Genomic DNA, 21,017 nt, shown 5'->3' on the forward strand with positions numbered 1-21,017 from the left:
GAGAACACTGCCGATCAGTGCCGACATCATCTGTACCAAGGGATCGGGTAAGCCTGCATTAACTTCTGACTCCTAAAGCCCACACACAGCAGTCTCCAGGTCCGGACAGGGTGAGGGGAGTAACTTAGCCTGTCATTATATAGAGGAAGGGCCCGTAGAGCAGCCTCTAATGTAGAGACTTAAGTGCCACAAACTGCTTACTGTGAAGCTCCCTTTATCATATAAGGCCCTCTAGGTTCTTGAACACTGCCTGAAGTCCTGTGAGCAGAGACCGACAATAACTGTTTTTGGACCCTCCCCAGGATCCCTGTACTTGCTACGCCTGCTTCTCCCTGCCCCTTCTAAGTTTATTTGGGCACTATTTACAACACTAGTGAAGCTGGGGTGACTTTAATCTAACCTGTCTCTTCAGAGCAGCCCACTTTACCTTACTCCCCTAATAGGAGTCCATAAGAATCAGTATCTGCCTTCCTGGTTCCAACTGTTGATTTTGCCCCACATCACTAAATTATAAGAGCTGGTCCCGCGGGGCCACAATTTGCTGGAGGACTTTTGTACATAGGCCCTATACATCCCAAAGGTCTTTGAGCACACAGTCCCTCTTTGGAACTCTTTCAGCTTTTTTATTGTTGGGGTTTGCCTCACCCTATCATTGCGGATACCCCTAACCGCTAAACCGCCCACATAACTTGGATACCTTTTTTCTCTGGGGACATCTGTTGAACAATGTTTATCTCAGTCCCAGGCATGCTGTGACTTCCTTCTGATACCTCAAAAGTCTTTATACCCCACAACCACTCTAGCTGACTTGAGTTGACCTTATAACCTAACAGCTGCTGCGCCAGCTTTATATATTTGGGCTACTCGTCCAAATTGTAGTGTTAATTTACCTAACGTGCATTTTTTCTTTACAGGGTTATTACTCCAATTCAGCAAAATATTGATTTTTACTCCTTGTCACCCTAACTACTCCTCAGACCTACCCTACCCATTGCCATCAGACATAGTACTAGTTGGCACATAAATAAAAAATAAAAAAAAAAGGGAAGGGAAAACAGGAAAAAAAGGAAAAGACAGAGGGAAAAGAGGGGAGAAGAAAAGGGGAAAAAAAAAGGGTAAAGTAAAAACAACGGAAAAAAAATATAGAGGAGGGTTTTTTTTTTTTTTTTTCCTGTTACTTTATTTCCCATATTGGATTGATCCTTTAAATTTATAGTCGCTATCCAATTTATTCATATTTAGTTATTTACCTGGGTAGTAGTACTAATGCACATCCTTATCTTAACCTCCCTATTATAAAGGTGTCATTCCAGAGGTCTGTGTGTTACTGGCCATTATAAATTTGCTTCAGCAGACTTTGCTGCCTATGGCCATATTTATCTATTTGGTTTTTGTTGGTAAGGGGCCCATAGCTGACCCACCCTTTCCGACCCAGCTTGTCTGGGTTGGTCACTTCCCTCTCCCATTTTCACTTCCTTTGGGTCGTATCCACTGTTCCTGGGCCAGCTAGGGGTGTGAGGGTTCAGAAAACTTTCTTGCTCAACCTGTGCAGGGGGGTTCCGGCTGGCTTCTACCCCTGCGTGGTGATCTTCTCTACCTCCTCTTTATAGGCAGAATTCTGGTCTGGTTCCGACCGTAACTAATGGAGGGGTAGGAGCCGGGTGGAGCTTCTAGGCCTCACTCCTAAGATGCATGCTTAGTCTCGTTTGTAAAAGTATCCATTGTGTTTAATGTAACATAACCAAATTTGACATTCTAACTTAGCCATACATTGCCTGGTTTACTTAACAATTCGCTCCTAGGATTGCTCCTCAGGCGACCAGATGGCTGCCCAGTTGCAGAAAATATGCCCCACACCGCTAGAAGGCAGCCTAGGACCCCTGGTCCAACCAAGAAAACAGTCTTGGACCATTTCACGCAGTCAATCAGGAGACCTGAAGACGATTCGCATGATGACCTTAGTGACCCAGAATCAGTTGCAGAGAGGTCCCAACCTGATGCTACCTCACCTTCCAGATCTCAACACTATATCACAGAGGAAACTCTTAAAAAAATGTTTGCACAGCAGACACGTTCCATCACAAAGGAGATCCAAAGGAGCCATGCCGAGCTCAAGAAGGATATTGGAGAAATTGGAGACAGAGTAGACTCCCTGGAGAGATGGCAGGACGACATTGCCACAGATCAGACAAATCTACTCGCATACCCTGAGTCGTTGGCTGATCAGCTAAGCCAACTTGAATTCAAACTGGCGGACGTTGAAGACCATGCCAGACGGAATAACATTAGATTCCGGGGCATCCCGGAAGATGTCTCGTCTGCGGATCTACAGAACTACCTGTCAGAACTCTTTAATAATCTGCTGGATTCTACTGAAGGTATGACCACCACAATGGAGAGGGCCCACAGGGCCTTACGTCCGAGATCAGTCTCGCAAGATAAACCCAGAGACGTCATTGTTTGCTTCCACAGCTTCCTTTTCAAAGATAAGCTCATGCAGGCCGCCTTCCGTAAACCACCAATGGCAGAGAAATTCCAGAATCTTCAACTCCTACCAGACTTATCAGCTCATACTTTGCAAAGTCGCAGACTTTACCAACCAGTCACCTCCGAGCTCAGAAAGGCGGGCCTTAAATACCGTTGGGGTTATCCTGCCAAGCTGATTGTCACTAAGGACAACCAAACCCACATTGTCTCATCACTGGCCCAGGGTACCACTTTACTCGCACAATGGGGCCTCACAAAAGGTAGTACGATAGAACCCGCTCCTGTCAAGGCAAAATTGAGAGCTACAGCGCCCGACTGGCCTCCTGGGGATCAGCGGACTAAAAGACAGAAAACCCAAACAATACAGGACTCCCAGGGGTCTCCGGAGGTCCTACCTTGATCACTGGACAGTGTCAGGTGGCAATGTTGCTCTCCACTTGAACATCTGCTTTTATGCTTTTTCCCCCCAGCATAGCCAAGAAGGAGACCCCTGACATGAGAAAGGTCTAATTAGACCCAAATAAAAATATGCCTTTACCTCCTGTTATATTTTAGCCAAAAATAAGTTGTGGTCGTGTCTTTAGACATCTTATTTCTTGTTGATAACTTTCTTATTACAGGTTATGTTGCACTGAAATGTCACAAAGGGTCACCCTAGCACAGGTTGAGTATTTATGTCCCGCTGGGGAGATACCAATAATGTTGTTACTCAAATTGTTGATGTTATAAGTTATGTTGGCTAATGTTTTATTGTTATTGTTTATGTTTACACACTACTATATCAGGGCACTTCTAATGGGATGCCTTCACGCCATAGCAACATATAAGTTCAATATGGCACCACCTTCAATATGGCACCACTGACAAGATGCCCCCACATTACAGATATATATGAGACCTATCCTACTTATAGATGGAGTGGGGCCGGACACCCCGGCCCTTCCACATATAGCTCCCCCCCCATATAGGTAGCCCACGCTAGGGTTCCAACTAGGTGGACTATTTCCACCTCAAACTTCAGCACAGCACTTAATGCTATAGAGCTTAATCCGAATTTCTTACACAACCACATTTCCATTGTTCCTTCCGCCTTTCCCTCCCGCACCGCAACAATGGTAAACCGACTTCGACTTCTCACCCATAATGCGAAAGGCCTCAACTCTCCCCACAAATGGAGCCTTTTGGCCAGGGAACTCCAATTCCACAATCCAGATGTGGTCTTTATACAGGAGACTCACTGGAAGTTAGATTCCCAGCAACGCTTTCAATCCCGTTCCTACTGGATACCTGACCACTCTCCTTTTACTAAAAAAGCTAGGGGCACGGCCATACTCTTACATCGCAGAGTGGCGTACGAACCCATCCAGGCCTTTAGAGACCCGCAGGCCAGGTACACTATTTTAATCTGCAAGTTAAACCATGTACTACACACGCTAGTATCCATCTATCTCCCTAACTCTCACCAACCCGCATGCCTCCGCAGAATTCTTCAATTAGTTGATCAGTATAGACAAGGACGAGTTATTTTGGCGGGTGACTTTAACATGACCTGGGACCCCTCCTTAGACCGTAAAACTAAGACGCCAGACAGTACCAACCCTCAAGCAAGCAGTATTTCTGCTAAGTTCCAGAATGTGATGTCTCACTACGGCTACTTTGACATTTGGAGGTCCTTGCACACTAGAGAAAGAGACTATACTCACTACTCATATCCCCACAAGACTTACTCTCGACTAGACCACATGTTTTGTCAAGCAGAGACCTTGGACTCTGTCATACGGTCGGAGATTGCTGTAAGCTCCTGGTCAGATCATGACTTAATTTTAACTGACTTACATCCCATGGACAAGCAATTCTTTCAGACAGGTTGGAGACTTCCACGTCATATCCTAACGGATATAGCTTTTAGGGAGGAACTGAGACGTGACTTATCTGAATTACTTAGACAAAATGACAATGGGCAGACCCCGGATGATACCTTATGGGGTGCCATCAAAGCAATGGCTCGAGGACTTATAATCCGTAAACAGGGCCATTTGAGAAAACTGGCCGGCTTAACGCTTACGCAGGCGCATACCAAACTCAGGCATTTGGAAATGAGTAATAGAACCTCTATCTCAGCAGCCTCGACAGAGCAAATCAGAGTGATTAAGGAACATATAAACCAACTGGCGTTGAAGCGGACTCAATGTACCCTCTCCAAACTAAAACAGCTATTTTATCATAAGGGAAACAAGGCTAATACGTTCCTATCTAATAAACTGCGGAACAAACATAGCGCCACCCGCATCTCACAAATCCTGCACAACAATAGGCTGTGCAAGAAACCGTCTTTGATAGGCGAAAGCTTTGCAGATTTCTATTCTAAACTCTATAACATTGGTTCCGAGGAAGGCTCACAACCGTCCTCCGTACGCGAAATCAAACAGTACCTATCCGACCTGAATCTGCCCACACTCACGACAGAGCAGCAAACCGCGCTCACTTTGCCAATTTCCCCGCTTGAAATTAAGCACACCATCAAGCGCACGAAGCCCCTTAAGGCTCCTGGGCCTGATGGGTTCCCTGCTCAGTTCTATAAACAATACATCCATGAACTGGCTCCATATCTACTTAGGTTTTTCAACTCAGCGAGTAGTACTGGGTCTTTCAAAGAAGAATTCCTTCAGGCCGCTATTGTCACAATACCCAAACCAGACAAAGACCCATCCCTCTGTTCGAATTCCAGACCGATCTCCCTGATTAACATGGATGTCAAGATCTATTCCAAGATTTTAGCTACCCGCATCGGTAAAATGCTACCGGACCTAATTCATCCTGACCAAGTAGGGTTTATCTACAACAGAGAGGGCCCAGATAATACCAGACGCCTCATTAACACCATGAGTGAGTCAACCAGGATGAATAAGCCCTTCTCAGTCATCTCCTTAGATGCTGAGAAGGCTTTTGATCGAGTTCGGTGGGAATATCTATGGGAAACACTCCAAGCCTTTAAGTTCCCCCCTGAAGTTTGCGTGGCTATCAAAGCTTTGTACTCGGCCCCAACGGCATTTGTCAGAGGTCTAGGATTCCAAACCTTGCCGTTTAGTATATCAAACGGCACTAGACAGGGGTGTCCACTTTCACCCTTGTTGTTCGCTTTAGCGATTGAGCCTCTGGCCACGACAATCTTTGCCAGGGATCAGACTATCGGGCACGTTACACAAAATTACATTGTTTGCAGATGACGTTACCGTAATCACCACGGACCCCGTCAAGGCCATCCCCAGATTGTTGGAGACCCTGGGGATATTTGGAGATCTCTCCTACTACAAACTCAATACAAATAAAACTGAAATTTATTGGTGGGGATACCCGCAACCCTATATTCGTGAGATGAAAGATAAATACAACTTTAAGTGGTTAACTGAGCGGATCACCCATTTGGGAGTTAAGCTGTCTCCTAGTGCCCAACAAATGATAAAAGATAATTACTCCCCCTTACTAGCAGAGCTACGTAAGTTAAAGAACACTTGGGACCATAAGTCCATATCATGGATGGGAAGAATAACATCGCTTAAAATGTCTTTCCTCCCTAAGTTAACATATCTATTTCGCTGCTTACCAATTAGAATCCAAATGCATCTTCTCTTCCAATTCCAGAGTGAGTTCACGAAGTTCATTTGGCAAGGCAAGACTCCCCGAATCGCTCATAAGACCCTACAATTTCCCGTTCCCTTAGGCGGACTTGCATCACCGTCGGTGGTGAAGTACTATGAAGGAGCTATGCTAACGCATATCTCTCAGTGGGGAGTACTCAAGTCTCGCGACAGGTGGAGAGAACTTGAGCAGGCATCATTGCCGCCCAATGTTCTCCTTCGAGATGTTATTTGGATCCCACAACACAGTCGTAGAATGTTGAGCATAAGCAACCTGGTCATCCTGGAGTGTCTATCAGTCTGGGACAGACTTAGACATCGCCAGCTCATTGCTCCCCATCCCTCTCCTATAACTTCGGTAGCCGGACTGCTCACGAACTTACCGGACACCCACCTGAACACGTGGGCTCAGTTAGGGGTTACTAAAGTCTCAGACTTTTGGTCCACCACAAAGCCGGACGAATATATAACCCTAATGCAACTAAATCAGCAGATAACCATCCCTAAGTTCCTCACCTTTGACATTTTTAGGATTCAGAGCTTCTTAAGAAGCTGGAACTTTCTTCCATCCGCTTCCCGCCCCCTTACTCCGTGGGAATCTATCTGGCAAGGTGGGCGTAGACTTACCCGGCCATTATCGAGGCACTACGCCCTTTTGGACAGCACCCACCCGCCGACTTTGGCTCCGCATCTCCTAAGATGGGACGCCCTTCTGGGTAGGGAAACCTCCATCGATGTTTGGCAAAGAGCCATCCAGCTGACTAAGAAGACTTTGCACTGTGTGACAATGTTTGAGACATATTACAAGGTCCTCTCTCACTGGTACTTTGTCCCAACACGATTGTCTAAAATGTTCCCAGGAACATCTCCTTTATGTTGGAGAGGATGTGGCCTTCGTGGTAGTTTACTGCATATCTGGTGGCAATGTCCCATTATTAGACCTTTGTGGGAAAGAGGAATACGTACCCTCTTAGATCACGGCATTAGAGTCTCTGCTGGTCCGGCGCTTCCCCTTCTCCACCTAGAACTGCACGCCCTGCCCAAACACCAAGGTCTCTTTGGAGTCTATCTCCTGGCCTCAATTAAAACCAATATAGCCAGGGCTTGGAAAAGGAATGCTCCTCCTAGCCAGCAGGACATTATCCACACAATGGCCTATCTGTACACCATGGAAAAGCCCATATACTTTGATCTTAACAAATCTGACCTGTTTGAGATGGCTTGGGCCGATTGGAAGAACAATCATGATACTTTGTGGCACCCACAGGTTCTGGCGACTGACACCTAATCCGACAGTTTGCGACTTGACTTCTCTACCTGACAGGTACCGTACGTAGCTATTTAGAAACTCTGACTGTAACACACTTTCCCCCCCCCCCCCCTCCCTTCCCCACACTCATATGAGCCCCCCCACTACCCTCCCCCCCTCCCCTTTTGTTTTCTACATTCAAAACATTTCAGCTAAAGTGCTGTGCTGTATCATCATTGATTAGTTCACCCGTTCTAGAAATAACTTGCAAATGGATTGAGCACAGGGTGAGGCCAACTCGACGGACTTGAGTCTGGTTGGCTTTGTATTGCTTATTCTTTTCTTTTTTTCTTTCTCTTTTCTCGTTGTTTGATTTATTTATTTTCTTTTTCAAATGTGCAGATTTTTTTGTGTAGGGTTAGATGACCCAACAATCTGATTATTCCTATTATTGAAAAAGGGGTCCTGCGAGTCCCCAATTGTTATGTTATGGATTGCAAAATCTTGAATAAAAATATTTAAAGAAAAAAAAAAAAAAGCAGCGTTATGAGCCTTAACGCTGCTTTTTTACTCATAACGCAAAATTCGTAATCTAGCCGTTATTTATTATATATTATTTAAATTATTTTTATTTTGATCCTTCTGTGGCGCTCTTTCATTGAGGAAGGTTGCCCGTTTATTGTAGCTTATCTTTGTTATTTTGAGTACATTTATTTCAAGTGCACTTTAAATTATTTAACATTTTTAAAAATCTGCATATAGCTTTTTGTTATTTAATTATTTTTCTTCGGTTCTGCGCCTTGTTACGGGCAAATTCTAACCCTAAATACATCCATTACTGCAAGAAAAAGAAATGTTTCTATTTTCCCTCCAAACAACAATATTGATCTTTCTCTTTTAAAAACTCACAACCTACAAATTGGCTAAATTAAAACCAGTGACTATTACTTGAACCACTTTTAATAAATATATGAAAACTGCTAATGTATATGAGAATTTAAAAATGCCAAGAGATTAATACAAGAATTAGGCATTTCCATTCATTTTATTTGCATATATTAAGGGATACTAAACCCACATTTTTTCTTTCATGATTCAGATACAGCATGACATTTTAAGCAACTTTCTAATTTACTAATATTAGCAAATTTTCTTCCTTCTCTTGCTATCATTATTTAAAAAACAGGAATAGCTTAGCAGCCAGCCCATTTTAGGTTCAGCACCATGGATAGCGCTTGCTTATTGGTAGCTGACATTTAGCCACCAATAAGCAATCATAACCCAGGTTCTCAACCAAAAATGGGCAGGCAACTATGCATTACATTCCTGCTTTTTAAATAAAGATAGCAAGAGAACGAAGATAAATTAATAATAGCAGTAAATTAGAAAGTTGCTTAAAATTGCATGCTCTGTCTGAATCATGAAATAAAAAAAAATGGGTTTAGTTCCTTTATGATCATGAGTCATTTTGTTTGCGCATAGGAAAACTTGCTCTTTATTAACACATAAACCTTTATAAATACGGTAATATAATGTATGAGCTTTTTTTTTTTTTTTTAGGACAAACGAGAGATTTTTTATTGATAAATGTTGCCCTAATTATAGCTTTTTGTTCAGTACCTCAGTCGCTGCGCATTCTCATCTACTCTAGGCAACATAAAATATTCGTGGCTCAGTGTATTTTGTTTAATACAAATTGAAAGACAACATTTACATAATATCAAACAGTATGTTCAAATTTATATTCACTTCAGTAATGACCCATTACTCGTACTTGTTTCTACCGAGGCCAGTAACCCACTACTAGCCGCACTGACAACTCTGAGTCTCGCGAGGAAATGCGAGAGCACTGCAGAAAGAAGGCGGCGGGAACTAGGACTGGTCTGAATCTAGGAAGTTGAGGGGAAGGGGAGGAATTACCGACAAATGCATTTTAATGTAAATACAGTAGATTAACGGAGAAAACGCTGAATAGATAAAAAAAATATGAAAAAACATGGGTTGGCTGGTTTGGTAAGTAACGCTGTTTAACACACTGGCAGCTTGCCCTGCAGCAAACTACGCAGTACATTTAGCTTATCCATGGCAATCGTGAAATAGACGTGCACGGTTTCCTTTTGAGCTAATTTGTTATTTTGTTGTACATATGTAATCCACTTGCGGCTGCATAATGCACCGTGCACGCTCCTTTTTACGGTGTGGCCGCGCAGCAAAACTCTTATAATAGGATGCTGGTCTACGTGTATAACTGCGTAATCCCTTATTGTATGATGATTCTTTGCGCAAATAATGATTTCACCGTATCAAATATCTAAGAGGACGTAGAAGGCATTAGCAATGTCATGTTATAAATGATAGGGACTGACAGTATGTTTTGATATATAAATTGTCTCATCATATGTTTTACTCGCGCGCAGGCGCATATGCTGCTGTATGTACACATTTTAAAACAATGTTGCTAACATTTGTACACATTACTTTTGGTGTAATAATTACAGTATTTATATATGTAGGTACAAGGAGTGAAGTAGACTAAGTACAGGATGATGTATGCAGAGCTAGCTATAAACACTAGAGTATGACACACCGTTTTACCTCTGTTCCCCAGAGCATACAATAGATCAGTGGTTTTGAAACGATATGCCTTTAAATAATAAAATATATATTATTGTCCACATTATGCTCACTTTTGCCTTTTTGTACAATTATATTTTTAAAAACACTTTAGCCACTTTTAACACTTACTATTTTTGGAACATTAGTTTATTTTGCTGATAATGCACTAATACACATTTACTAATACAGCAACTGTCATCAAGTACAGCAGAATGTTTGTGTTTAAATTGTAAGTTATGTTTTTGTGTAGTGTGAATGCCTGTACTAGAATCATACATGATTAACCCTTTACGTGCCTGGGTTAACGTGTCTACATCGGAACAACTGTTCCGATCATCCGATGTAAACAAATTGAAATCTTGCAAACGTGCAAGTGATCACGATATTTCAATGATGGGATTGTGTCAAGGGGGTGTCCCTATGATGCTAGGCACGCCCTACATCCCATCAGGGAAGCGCCAGTGGCTTCAGGAAAGCCAAGTGGTTAGGACGTTGTATTCCGTCCTTCGGCGCTAAAGCCCAGCAACATTCGGATGGAATACAACGTCCTAACAGCGTTAAAAGGTTAATATAAATGGTGCATTAGATGTCTAGTACTGTATGTGGTGTGACATTTGTTTTTTAAATGAGTCCATGGTACTAAATAAGTTAGATATGTTAACACTATACATTCACTGCTGTCAATTTTGCCACATCTTACAATAAAAAATATATATTTAATAGACTTAAAGGGACCATTTTTTTCGCAACTTTAGCAACTTTCTAATTTACTCGTAATATCAATTTTTCTTCAATATCTTGCTATCTTTATTTAAAAATCAGGAATGTAAAGTTTAAGAGCCGGCCCATTTTTTGTTCAGCACCAGGGTTATGTTTGCTTATTGGTTTGCTAAATGTAGCCACCAATAAGCAAGCACTATCCAGTGTGCTGAACCTAAACCTAATCTTTAAATTCCTGTTTTTAAATAAAGATAGCAAGAGATTGAAGAAAAATTGATAGTAGGAGTAAATTAGAAAGCTGCTTAAAATTGCACGCTTTATCTGAACCATTAAAGGGATACTGAACCCAATTTTTTTCTTTCATGATTCAGATAGAGCATGCAATTTTAAGCAACTTTCTAATTTACTTCTATTATCAATTTTTATTCGTTCTCTTGCTATCTTTATTTGAAAAAGGCATCTAAGCTAAGGAGACAGCAAAATGTTTGGTTCAGAACCATGGACAGCACTTGTTTATTGATGCTGTCCAATCAGCAAGGACAACCCAGGTTGTTCACCAAAAATGGGCCGCCATCTTAACTTACATTCTTGCTTTTCAAATAAACATACCAAGAGAATGAAGGAAATTTGATGATAGGAGTAAATTAGAAAGTTGCTTAAAATTGCATGCTCTATCTGAATCACGAAAGAAAAAATGTGGGTTCAGTGTCCCTTTAAAGAAAAACATTGTGTTTAGTATTCCTTTAAGATAGTGTAGTGTAAACGGCAAAATACTGTAAATATACAGTTAGTAAACAAGAGTCCAGCATTAGGAACGCAGATGTGCAGCAAAATAAATTTGCTATGCCAAATGAAAATTGGTTAATTGATATTGCTGCTCCTGTGTCATCTCAAAACCTCAGATCAGCAAAAAGTGTGCATTTTTTCCCAGCCTGTATACCTTTTGGTTTCTGATGTGGTATTTTATTTTATATGTTGCAAAATGTTTTTATTTATTTTATAAAATAGCAGTGTTCTCGGCAGAACAGTTTTCCAGTCGGGTGGCATTATAAAGTAGCCAGATAGGGGCAGTGTAATTCTAATAATTGTATAATTTTCACCTATCCCAAGTACAAACTAATTGCATTATTTAACATAGATGTGTTTTAATGACAATTTGTGCTATAAATATTAAACAATTTTAATATTATCTAATTTTAGCTTAATATTGGATAAAAATTAAGCCGGGTGATCAGTAAAATCAGCTGAGTGGTGCACCCTGCTAAAAAGCTCCCGGGGAAGACACTGGTTAGTAAACTGATTTGATTAATCCTGTTTGTTATTAGATTTTACTCTCCAATACAAATTGAACAAGTGCATTAAATTAAAATAAATATGAAAATGACTTGTTTTTTCTGGCATCATTGAATGAATAGCTTGAAGTACAAAAATAATGTACTGTTTAATAAAGGCATGAATGATAAAATGTATTCTGTGTATAAATTAAAGTGTATAATTTTTACAATTAGTGGTTATGTGCACATTAATTGACCTTATGCCAGGGCTTTACATACCCAGGTGCTAGGGAGCTACTGGCACGTTAAAATTAGAGCCTGACACACTGTTTTAGTGTCTCCAAGACAACCGTGGGTGTCCCCCGATGGCCTCTACTAGCTGGACCTTAGTTTTAGCTTGGTGTGGCTGGATTCTTTCTAGGCCTTGCAAATGTGAAATGCAAATCCAAGTTCTATTGGGTTACTATATAATGTACAGCATGTGCGTGTTCTATATGCATGTGTTTGTATACTATAGTGAATATGCTATAGTCTAGTTTCTTGTTTTAGATTATGATGTGTGTTTTATTTTTTATATATATATATATATATATATATATATATATATATATATATATATATATATATATATATATATATATATATAAACAAACAGAAGGGAATTGCTCAAAGCTTCTTACTTTAATGAAAGTTCAAGGACAATGTGACAGCATCTCAAAGCAGAACGAAATGGCAAGCTAAAAACAAGAAGAGCTGCAAGAGGCAAAGTCTAACGCGTTTCAGCTCTGGTAGAGCCTTATTCATAGACCACACTCTGCCTTTAGTGATATTACTCTTTAAAAACCCCACCAACACATGTGATTGGGAACTGAAGCTCTTCCTAGCGGCCAATAGTTAAGGAGGACTTAAGACACACCCCAGCCCACTTGCTCATATTACAGAATATTGAAAACTTTCAAATGCTTAGAGGGCTATACTTGCAAAATTTTTATGCAGGCTTAGTAACATTGTTAATACATGCCTAAACATTTATACGATAGAGTAGGGCTGGGGAGACTTGAGAGAAATATAACACAAGGATATGAATACAAATAATAGGAAATGCTAAATACAATATGTGACTAGTAATGTACCTAATCTATGTACAAATTTACAAGATTTTTTCTATAATCTTGGCATAGATGGATATAACTCACAATTACAGGAAAACTAAATACAGGTTCAGAATTGGGATTAGAGCACTTGAGAATGACCTATTTAATGCAAATAGATATTTGGTTTACTCAGAGACGATTACTCAGGGAATGGGACTTATAATGCGTATTTACTCATTACATCATATGTTGAAATATAATGTATTGTATGATTTTTTTGTATATACAGGGGTGTGGAGTAAGGTTGAAAAGCTTTTGTATGTTACATACCAAGGAGAGAGAGGTAAGCTCTCTACATATTTTATTGAATATTATCAAATCGCCAGAAGTTGATCAGATCTGTCTCAATGTTGAGGCCTAAGGGTTGTCTTGTCCCTAAGGTAAAAATCCAAAAAGCTTCCTTTTTTTATAGAGGTCCCAACTTCGATCTCCACCCCTTATTTTTTTCTTTATAAGATCAATTACCATCTAGGAAAAACTATTTACACTTTTATTGTGACTCAATAAAATGCCTAGCCGATCCAGTGGCATAGTGGCCTCGTTAGATCTCAGTAATGTGAGCAGGGATTCTTTCCCTCACCTCCCTTAAGGTGCAACCGATATTGCTTTTTGCATTCCGAACACGTGATCACATACACAACAAATGGGGACCTACAATTAGTACAGTGCTGGTGCGAATATACCTTTTGCGTGGATGCGGACTGGAAAACTTTACCCACTGTGACATGGCTACAGGTGTTACATGAATTGTTTCCACATCTAAAATGCCCCGTGTGAGATTGCCAACTACTTTTAGTTTCTTGTTTCCTAAGCATTGATAGCGAGATTAGATTCCCAATGGTCCTATTACGGCTTGGTACACAATAGCATCCATCCTTAATCTAATCCTTCAGGTCATCATCCGCTAAGAGGATGGGAAGGTTTTTACGGACTATGTTGCATTCAACGTAGAATTGGGAACTATAAGTAGTTACAAAGGTAGGCCTATCCCTGGGTGTCTTTGTACTTTCTTCTAAAATCTTCTCTCTGTTAATATCCTTTACACCAGTGAGTGCTCTGCCTATAGTATTCATGCTATAGCCACACTCACTGAATTTTTTTTATCATAATGTTGCTGTCATGCAGGAAGCTGTCATTGTCAGAATAGTTTATTTTCAATCGAAGAAACTGTCCTTTAGCTATTCCATAGCTCATATGTTTAGGATGACAGCTCCCTGCATGGAGAAAAGTATTTGATGCTATTGGCTTAGCATACAAGGTAGTACCTATTCTTTTCTCACCTGGAATGCCTATCAGCCTAACATCCAGATAAGGAATACGGTCCTTGTCATAATGGGAAGTGAAGCTCAACCCTACATTGTTGCTATTAAGATATGCAACAAAAGCCACATTGCTCTCCTCTGGACCAAGCCAGATGAAGAGCAGGTCATCAATGTATCTCTTATATCCTATTATTGAGTGTTGGAAGAGGTTTTGATCCCCATAAACATGGGTAAGCTCCCACCAGTCCATGAATATATTCGCATAGGCTGGGGCAAATTTCGCTTCCATGGCGGTCCCAAGTTTCTGTTGGTAAAAAGATCCTCCAAACACAAAATAATTATGTGTCAAAAGAAATTTTTACACATCTAGGATGTAGGAGCCTCCAAGCCTTTGTCATGTGGGATGGCTGAATACAGCCCCACCACATCAACCGTAAGACAACCTTTTTGCGTAATTGAAGGTGCACTGCTAAGTAACCTTAAGAGATGTTTGGTGTCTCTCAGAAAGGAAGGTAGTTTGTATACTATTGGTTGGAGGAGAGATTTGAGGCAATTGGACAGATTCTCAAAAAGGGACCCAATTCCCGAAACTATTGGACGTCCCTTCACCCCTATGGTGGACTTCTGGACTTTCGGGAGGTGATGGAATATAGGGACCACCGGATGCTTGACCGTAAGGTACTCAAAGGTGTCGTCATCTAAAATACCCAGATTTTTACCATCATCAAGCAAGTCATGTAGAAGGGCTCTAAAGTGGTTAGTGGGATCTCCTGGCAACTTGACATACACTTCCTTCTCATTAAGTTGCCTTTCTGCCTCTGACACATAATAGGTTTTATCCAACACCACTATACTATGTCTGATCCTTTTATTCCTCCTCTTGTCCTATGGCCAAGTGAAAATCCTGTTGACCTGACTACATAGTATTCCCATGTGTAGTAGTCTGAGCTTTCTTATATTTATTACCCCTTTGGGGTTTGGGGGGAGGGTCGTTTTTTGTTGTTGGTCTAACTGAAATACTGCTAGATTCACTCGTAGTAGCCTCGTTAGGGGTGTTGTGTATATAGAGGTGGGGGAAGTGGATAAGGTGGCTGGGTGATGGCTCTCGGAACCTCAACCCCTGCCCCTACATCATCTATATCCACTAGACATAAATGTCACAAAGTCCTGTAGATCATCATCCTCATTGGATTCAGGATCAGTGTCAGAGAATGTGACCTTCTTTTGGACTTTCTTCCCTTCCATCTTGTTTCTTAAAGCACGCTTTTTACCCTGGTTCCTATTCCTGAAACTCCTCTTGGGATTCCAATTGTAGACTCTGTTGTTCTTATAATCTTCAGAGTCTCTTGAATATTTCTTATACTTGATAATCCAATTCTTTTTTTTGCACGATCTACTGTCTGCTGTAGTATAGCATCCAATTTTGAATAGTCCGGATGGTTTATGAATGTATTCAGATCCATCCAATTTGGTGTCTTGCCTCTATCAATTTTTCTTCTTTACGCCTGGCTATTAAGGCCATAAGCCGCAAGGAACATTCAGATTTTATTCCACTCAACTCCCAGTCAAAAAATAAAATAAAAAATAAAATATATATATATATATATATATATATATATATATATATATATATATATATATATATATATATATATATATAAACACTCTGCTAATCCGCATCTCCAGACCATATGAAAAGAGAAAAAAATATGGCAATTTTTTTAAAAAATTGAAAAACACAGCTTTATTGGGTAAAAAAAATATTAAAATCGGTTGCATGTAAAAACATGAAAGAAAAAAGGAAGAAATCGGCTACAGTCAGCAGCAGCAGCCAAACATGTTTCGGGCCTGGTGTCAGCCCTTGTTCACTATATATATATATTTTTTTTTTAATTATTTTCTCTTCCTCATAGGGATGGCCAAAAGTTGCTGGCTCCTAGATTTTGAACAAATTTGTCAAGCCCTGCCTTATGCATTTATGAATATTGACACATGTATGTCAGATGCCTAATGTGGGGGTTGCGGGAGGCCTTATCGCATATAACAGGGTGTCACTTGACTTCACTTGACTTCACTTTCTGTGACTAGTAGCTGCAGTGCAGAGCAAGCGCGCTAACTGAATTGGGAGGCAGACAAGCAGTTTGTGTGGGAGGAAGTAGTTTCCTTTTTACCACGGCTGTACACACTCTGTCAATGTGAGTGACTGTGCTCAGAGAGTGGCATTGCTGGCGGCTGCTGGCAGAGGCTCAGAGCTTAGAGACTGAGAAGTGTTGTTGTGACCTGCACCTTAAAGGGTCAGTAAATTCACACATGGTTAAAGCTTACGCTATCTTCCTCTATAATATTACATTCGAACCGCATTGTTAATTTTAAAATGTTTTATTAATTTTAAATTTTTACAGTCTAACCGTTAATGGACGTCCGTTCTCCAACCCCTCCATGACATCTCAAATGTGGGTGTTATAGACCAACTCTGTACTTCACACATGCTGATAAAGTGACGCCCAGTTTTCCTCCCACTGAAGCTCGCTCACGCTTCTGTGGCTACAGAGTGGCTTTTTTTCTGACAATTCTACTGTGGATGTGCCTGTCATATATACAGTTGTGCTCATAAGTTTACATACCCTGGCAGAATTTATGATTTCTTGGCCATTTTTCAGAGAATATGAATGATAACACAAAAACTTTTCTTTCACTCACGGTTAGTGTTTGGCTGAATATATGGATGTAGCTTGAGCGCCTCAACTAGCAGTGGGCTAGGATGTGAGTAGGTAGTACACCTGTATTTATTAATGACAATAAATGTTGACAGTTAAAACAATTAAAACAATAATTAAAACAAAAGTTTAAAACAATAAATAATATGCAATATGCAAAGGTACCTGTGTGAAATATTCAATTAGTACATTAACATACATACATATATACAGGTGGCCCTCAGTTTACGCCGGTTTAATTTGTGCTGTTTCAGAATAACAACCTTTTTTTCCAGTCATGTGACTGCTATTGAAAAGCATTGAGAAAGCAGTGCATTGATTAAAATAGCCAGTAGGTGGAGCTGTCCGCTTGTTTTGCAGCAAAGATACACACATGCAGGCTGAAATGAATCAGTGTAGCTAGCTAGACATGAGCTATCGAGCAGTTTTTATAGGAACAAGATCTTCCTGTTTAAATCGGTCCAGATTGGAATGCATAAAGGAACTGTTTGCAGAAAAATGTGTTTTGTGATTATTTCATAAGGTTTACAATGCAGTTTTAGCAAATGCTTTTGTTCATTTAAGTTAGTTTAATTATATAGTCTGTGTTGTGTTATTATTTGATACTGTTTATAATGCTGTTTAGCATTTAAAGTCTTCATTTCAAAGCTTTAAAAATAATGTATTAGGTGTTACTTATGACAATTTTGAGAGGGGCCTGAAACCTAACTCCCTCACTTCCCATTGACTTACATTATAAACTGGGTTTCGATTTATAATCATTCCTTCCGGAACCTAACCCCGGCGTAAACTGAGGGATATATATACACGGAAGGGGACTGCACTCTCATACCGGACCGGGTACACATCCCATGACCCTGTAACATGCTCAGCCCTGGGTGCTCACCGGCACTCACAGGAAGCTGTGCTGTCCCCAGAGTCACAGGCAGTTAACCCCAGACAGGTCTGGGTGCAAGAACCATAGGGAAATTACAAAACAAATTAATACAACACACAGAGAAAGTCCAGCACTCACAAGCTCTCAGCTAAGATTTAAAAGCAAAAATGGAAAGGTTAGTTACCGCATCTGGCCAAATGGGACAAGCTCAGGTACCACGTCAAGGTCCTTTCCAATACCTGAGACCCTAAAACAGCCACACAATGCAAGCTCTCAAATCCAAACAAACTGGGAACAAGAGAAGGGTGCACAGACTTATGTAATCAGCCAGGAAATATACAAAACACGGAAGGGGTGGGAAATATACAAAACATTAGAAAGGACCTTGAAGTGGTACCTTAGCTTGTACCATTTGGCCAGATGCGGTAACTAACCTTTCCATTTTTGCTTTTAAATCTTAGCTGAGAGCTTGTAAGTGCTGGACTTTCTCTGTGTGTTGTATTAATTTGTTTTGTAATTTCCCTATGGTTCTTGCACCCAGTCCTGCCTGGGGTTAACTGCCTGTGACTCTGGGGACAGCACAGCTTCCTGTAAGTACTGGTGAACACCCAGGGCTGAGCATGTTACATGGTCATGGGATGTGTACCCGGTCCGGTATGAGAGTGCAGTCCCCTTCCGTGTTTTGTATATTTCCTGGGTGATTACATAAGCCTGTGCACCCTTCTCTTGTTTTCAGTTTGTTTGGGAACAAGGGATCATCTATAACATAATCATCTATAACATAACTATATTGGACCTAAGTATACGCTTGGAAATTCTACATCATATTTTCACTGAACATGGGATTAAAAATTACACTCAACTGATAGGAACAATTTGTGACTTCTCACTACACCACGGCCAAGACCCCGCTGGGCGCTCAGTGCCCCATTTGTGTACCAAGATGGTGTAGTACTGCTTTAGTGGTACTTTTTCCATATATATATATATATATATATATATATATATATATATATATATATATATATCTCCAGCAAAGTGCACTCCAGATCCTATATGTATGAGCCTTGGGTGCTTAGAGCCACAATAATAATACCATCAAAGCAAGCAGCACTCCAAAGGTCTTATATCCATATGTCACCTTTATTAAGTGAACGTTTTCGGGCTACAAAAAACCCGTCCTCAGACTTACAAGGTTATGCAAACTTACCACCACGCTGTGTTATATCCACCACCAAACAATGAACTACGCTCTCCACGTTAGATGCGTCTCCCCTGCGAGTGACGTCATCGGCCGTGGCAACGTAACAGGGACTATAATAAAATGAACACATTAGACAAATAATCAATACACAAAAACTAACATAGGCAATATGCATCCTGATATAATATAGGACTATAGAAATGGCATCTAATAATGTTATGTAGTTCCTAGTGCCGTACCACACATGTCCCAACGGTTACCATAGCAACCTTTATCAACAATGCAGCACATTCAATGCGGCATATGTGGAGGGCAACATAAGAACTACAAACACATTGGTTATAGCATACAGCAACCCAAAGGCATTAATACAATAGACAATCTATGTATGCAAGGACAATAATCAGTATCACAACATAATAACAAAGGCCAAATTTAAGAATCTGCACTACTATATAACGAACGGCCCAAGTATACCATATAGGTATAAAGCATAGGGGTCAAACAGTTGTGTCTATCCAAACTATTATAGGTTGCTGCAATAATTTAGAATTAACTCTATTAATTAACTATATGCCATACCAAAATAAAATAAGTGAATTCAAAATAATATAAACCCTATATTAAAAATATATTATATAGAATAGAATGATTCAGGACTCTCAACAGAGGCATCCATTTTCAGCAGAGACTCATAAGAACACATGCCAGTCCAACTGGGTATTGAGTCCATAGGGAACCAGAGTATTCAACTCAAATGTCCATTTGGCTTCCCTTTGTAAGAGCATACGGTTCCTATCTCCTCCTCTTGACAATGGCAGTACATGGTCGATGATCGTGTATTTGAGATCCATAACATTATGCTTCATTTCCAAGAAATGTCTGGCTACTGGTTGTTCCGATGCCCCTTTCTTAATCGCTGTCTTAATAGCAGATCGATGATTTGCCATACGTGTACGTAGGTCATCAGTGGTCTTCCCTACATAATATAATCCACAAATACAGTGTAAGAGGTACACTATATGTGTAGTGGTACACCTCAGGCGGAATCTGTGTTTATACATTTTGCGTTTGTGTGGATGAGTGAAGCATGATCCAGTTATCAATCCTCCACAAGTAGTGCAACCAAGACATCGAAATACACCTGTTTTTTTGATGTCCAACCATGTAGATGTTTTGTAGCTTTGTACAGGGTCAGTTTTAATCAGTAAGTCCCGCAAGGACTTCGACCTTCTGTAACCCACCCTGGGTGGTTGTGAGTTATACAGAGGTAAGGATTTATCAGTATTGATGATCTTCCAATGCTTGTTTAAGATATCCATTAAGGGACCCTTATCCCCTGTAAAAGTAGTCACAAATGTCATTCTTCCATCCTCAATCTTAGGATCTCTATCTGGAACTTGACAAATATTGTCACATTGTTCTTTCAACAATTTATGAGGATAACTCCTTGTTCTAAACCGCTGTACCATCTCTGTCAGTTGTAAGTCCCTGTTACCAATTTCCGAGTTGTTCCTACTCACTCTCAGCAATTGCGATTTCGGCAATGCTCTCTTCAATGCCGGAGGATGGCAACTGGTGTAATGTAATAGGGAATTTCTGTCAGTTTCCTTTCTGTACAATGTCGACTGGATTTTCCCATTCCCTTTGTATAACCTAACATCCAGGAAATCGATTTGTGTTCTACTATGCACCATTTTGAACTTCAGAGCTACATTAGCCTCATTCAATTGTTGAACCCAAGTCTCCAGGCCCTCCAAAGTACCAGACCAAATGAGAAACAGGTCATCTATATACCTCTTAAAAAATCGGATGTTTT

At 40.4% G+C, this 21,017-nt stretch overlaps 1 protein-coding gene across 1 annotated transcript in view; it reads left to right on the plus strand.

Moving 5' to 3' along the window:
- Nucleotides 1-9,249: 9,249 nt before the first annotated feature.
- Nucleotides 9,250-21,017, plus strand: part of CENPC (centromere protein C) — a 375,071-nt gene continuing 363,303 nt past the window's right edge. The window contains exon 1 of the mRNA XM_053703270.1: nucleotides 9,250-9,387. Coding sequence (XP_053559245.1) covers nucleotides 9,361-9,387 — 27 coding nt within the window. The 5' untranslated portion in view covers nucleotides 9,250-9,360. The remainder of the gene's footprint in view (nucleotides 9,388-21,017) is intronic.

This window comes from Bombina bombina, chromosome 2 (genome assembly GCF_027579735.1).
Source record: "Bombina bombina isolate aBomBom1 chromosome 2, aBomBom1.pri, whole genome shotgun sequence".
Taxonomy (NCBI): Eukaryota; Metazoa; Chordata; class Amphibia; order Anura; family Bombinatoridae; genus Bombina; species Bombina bombina.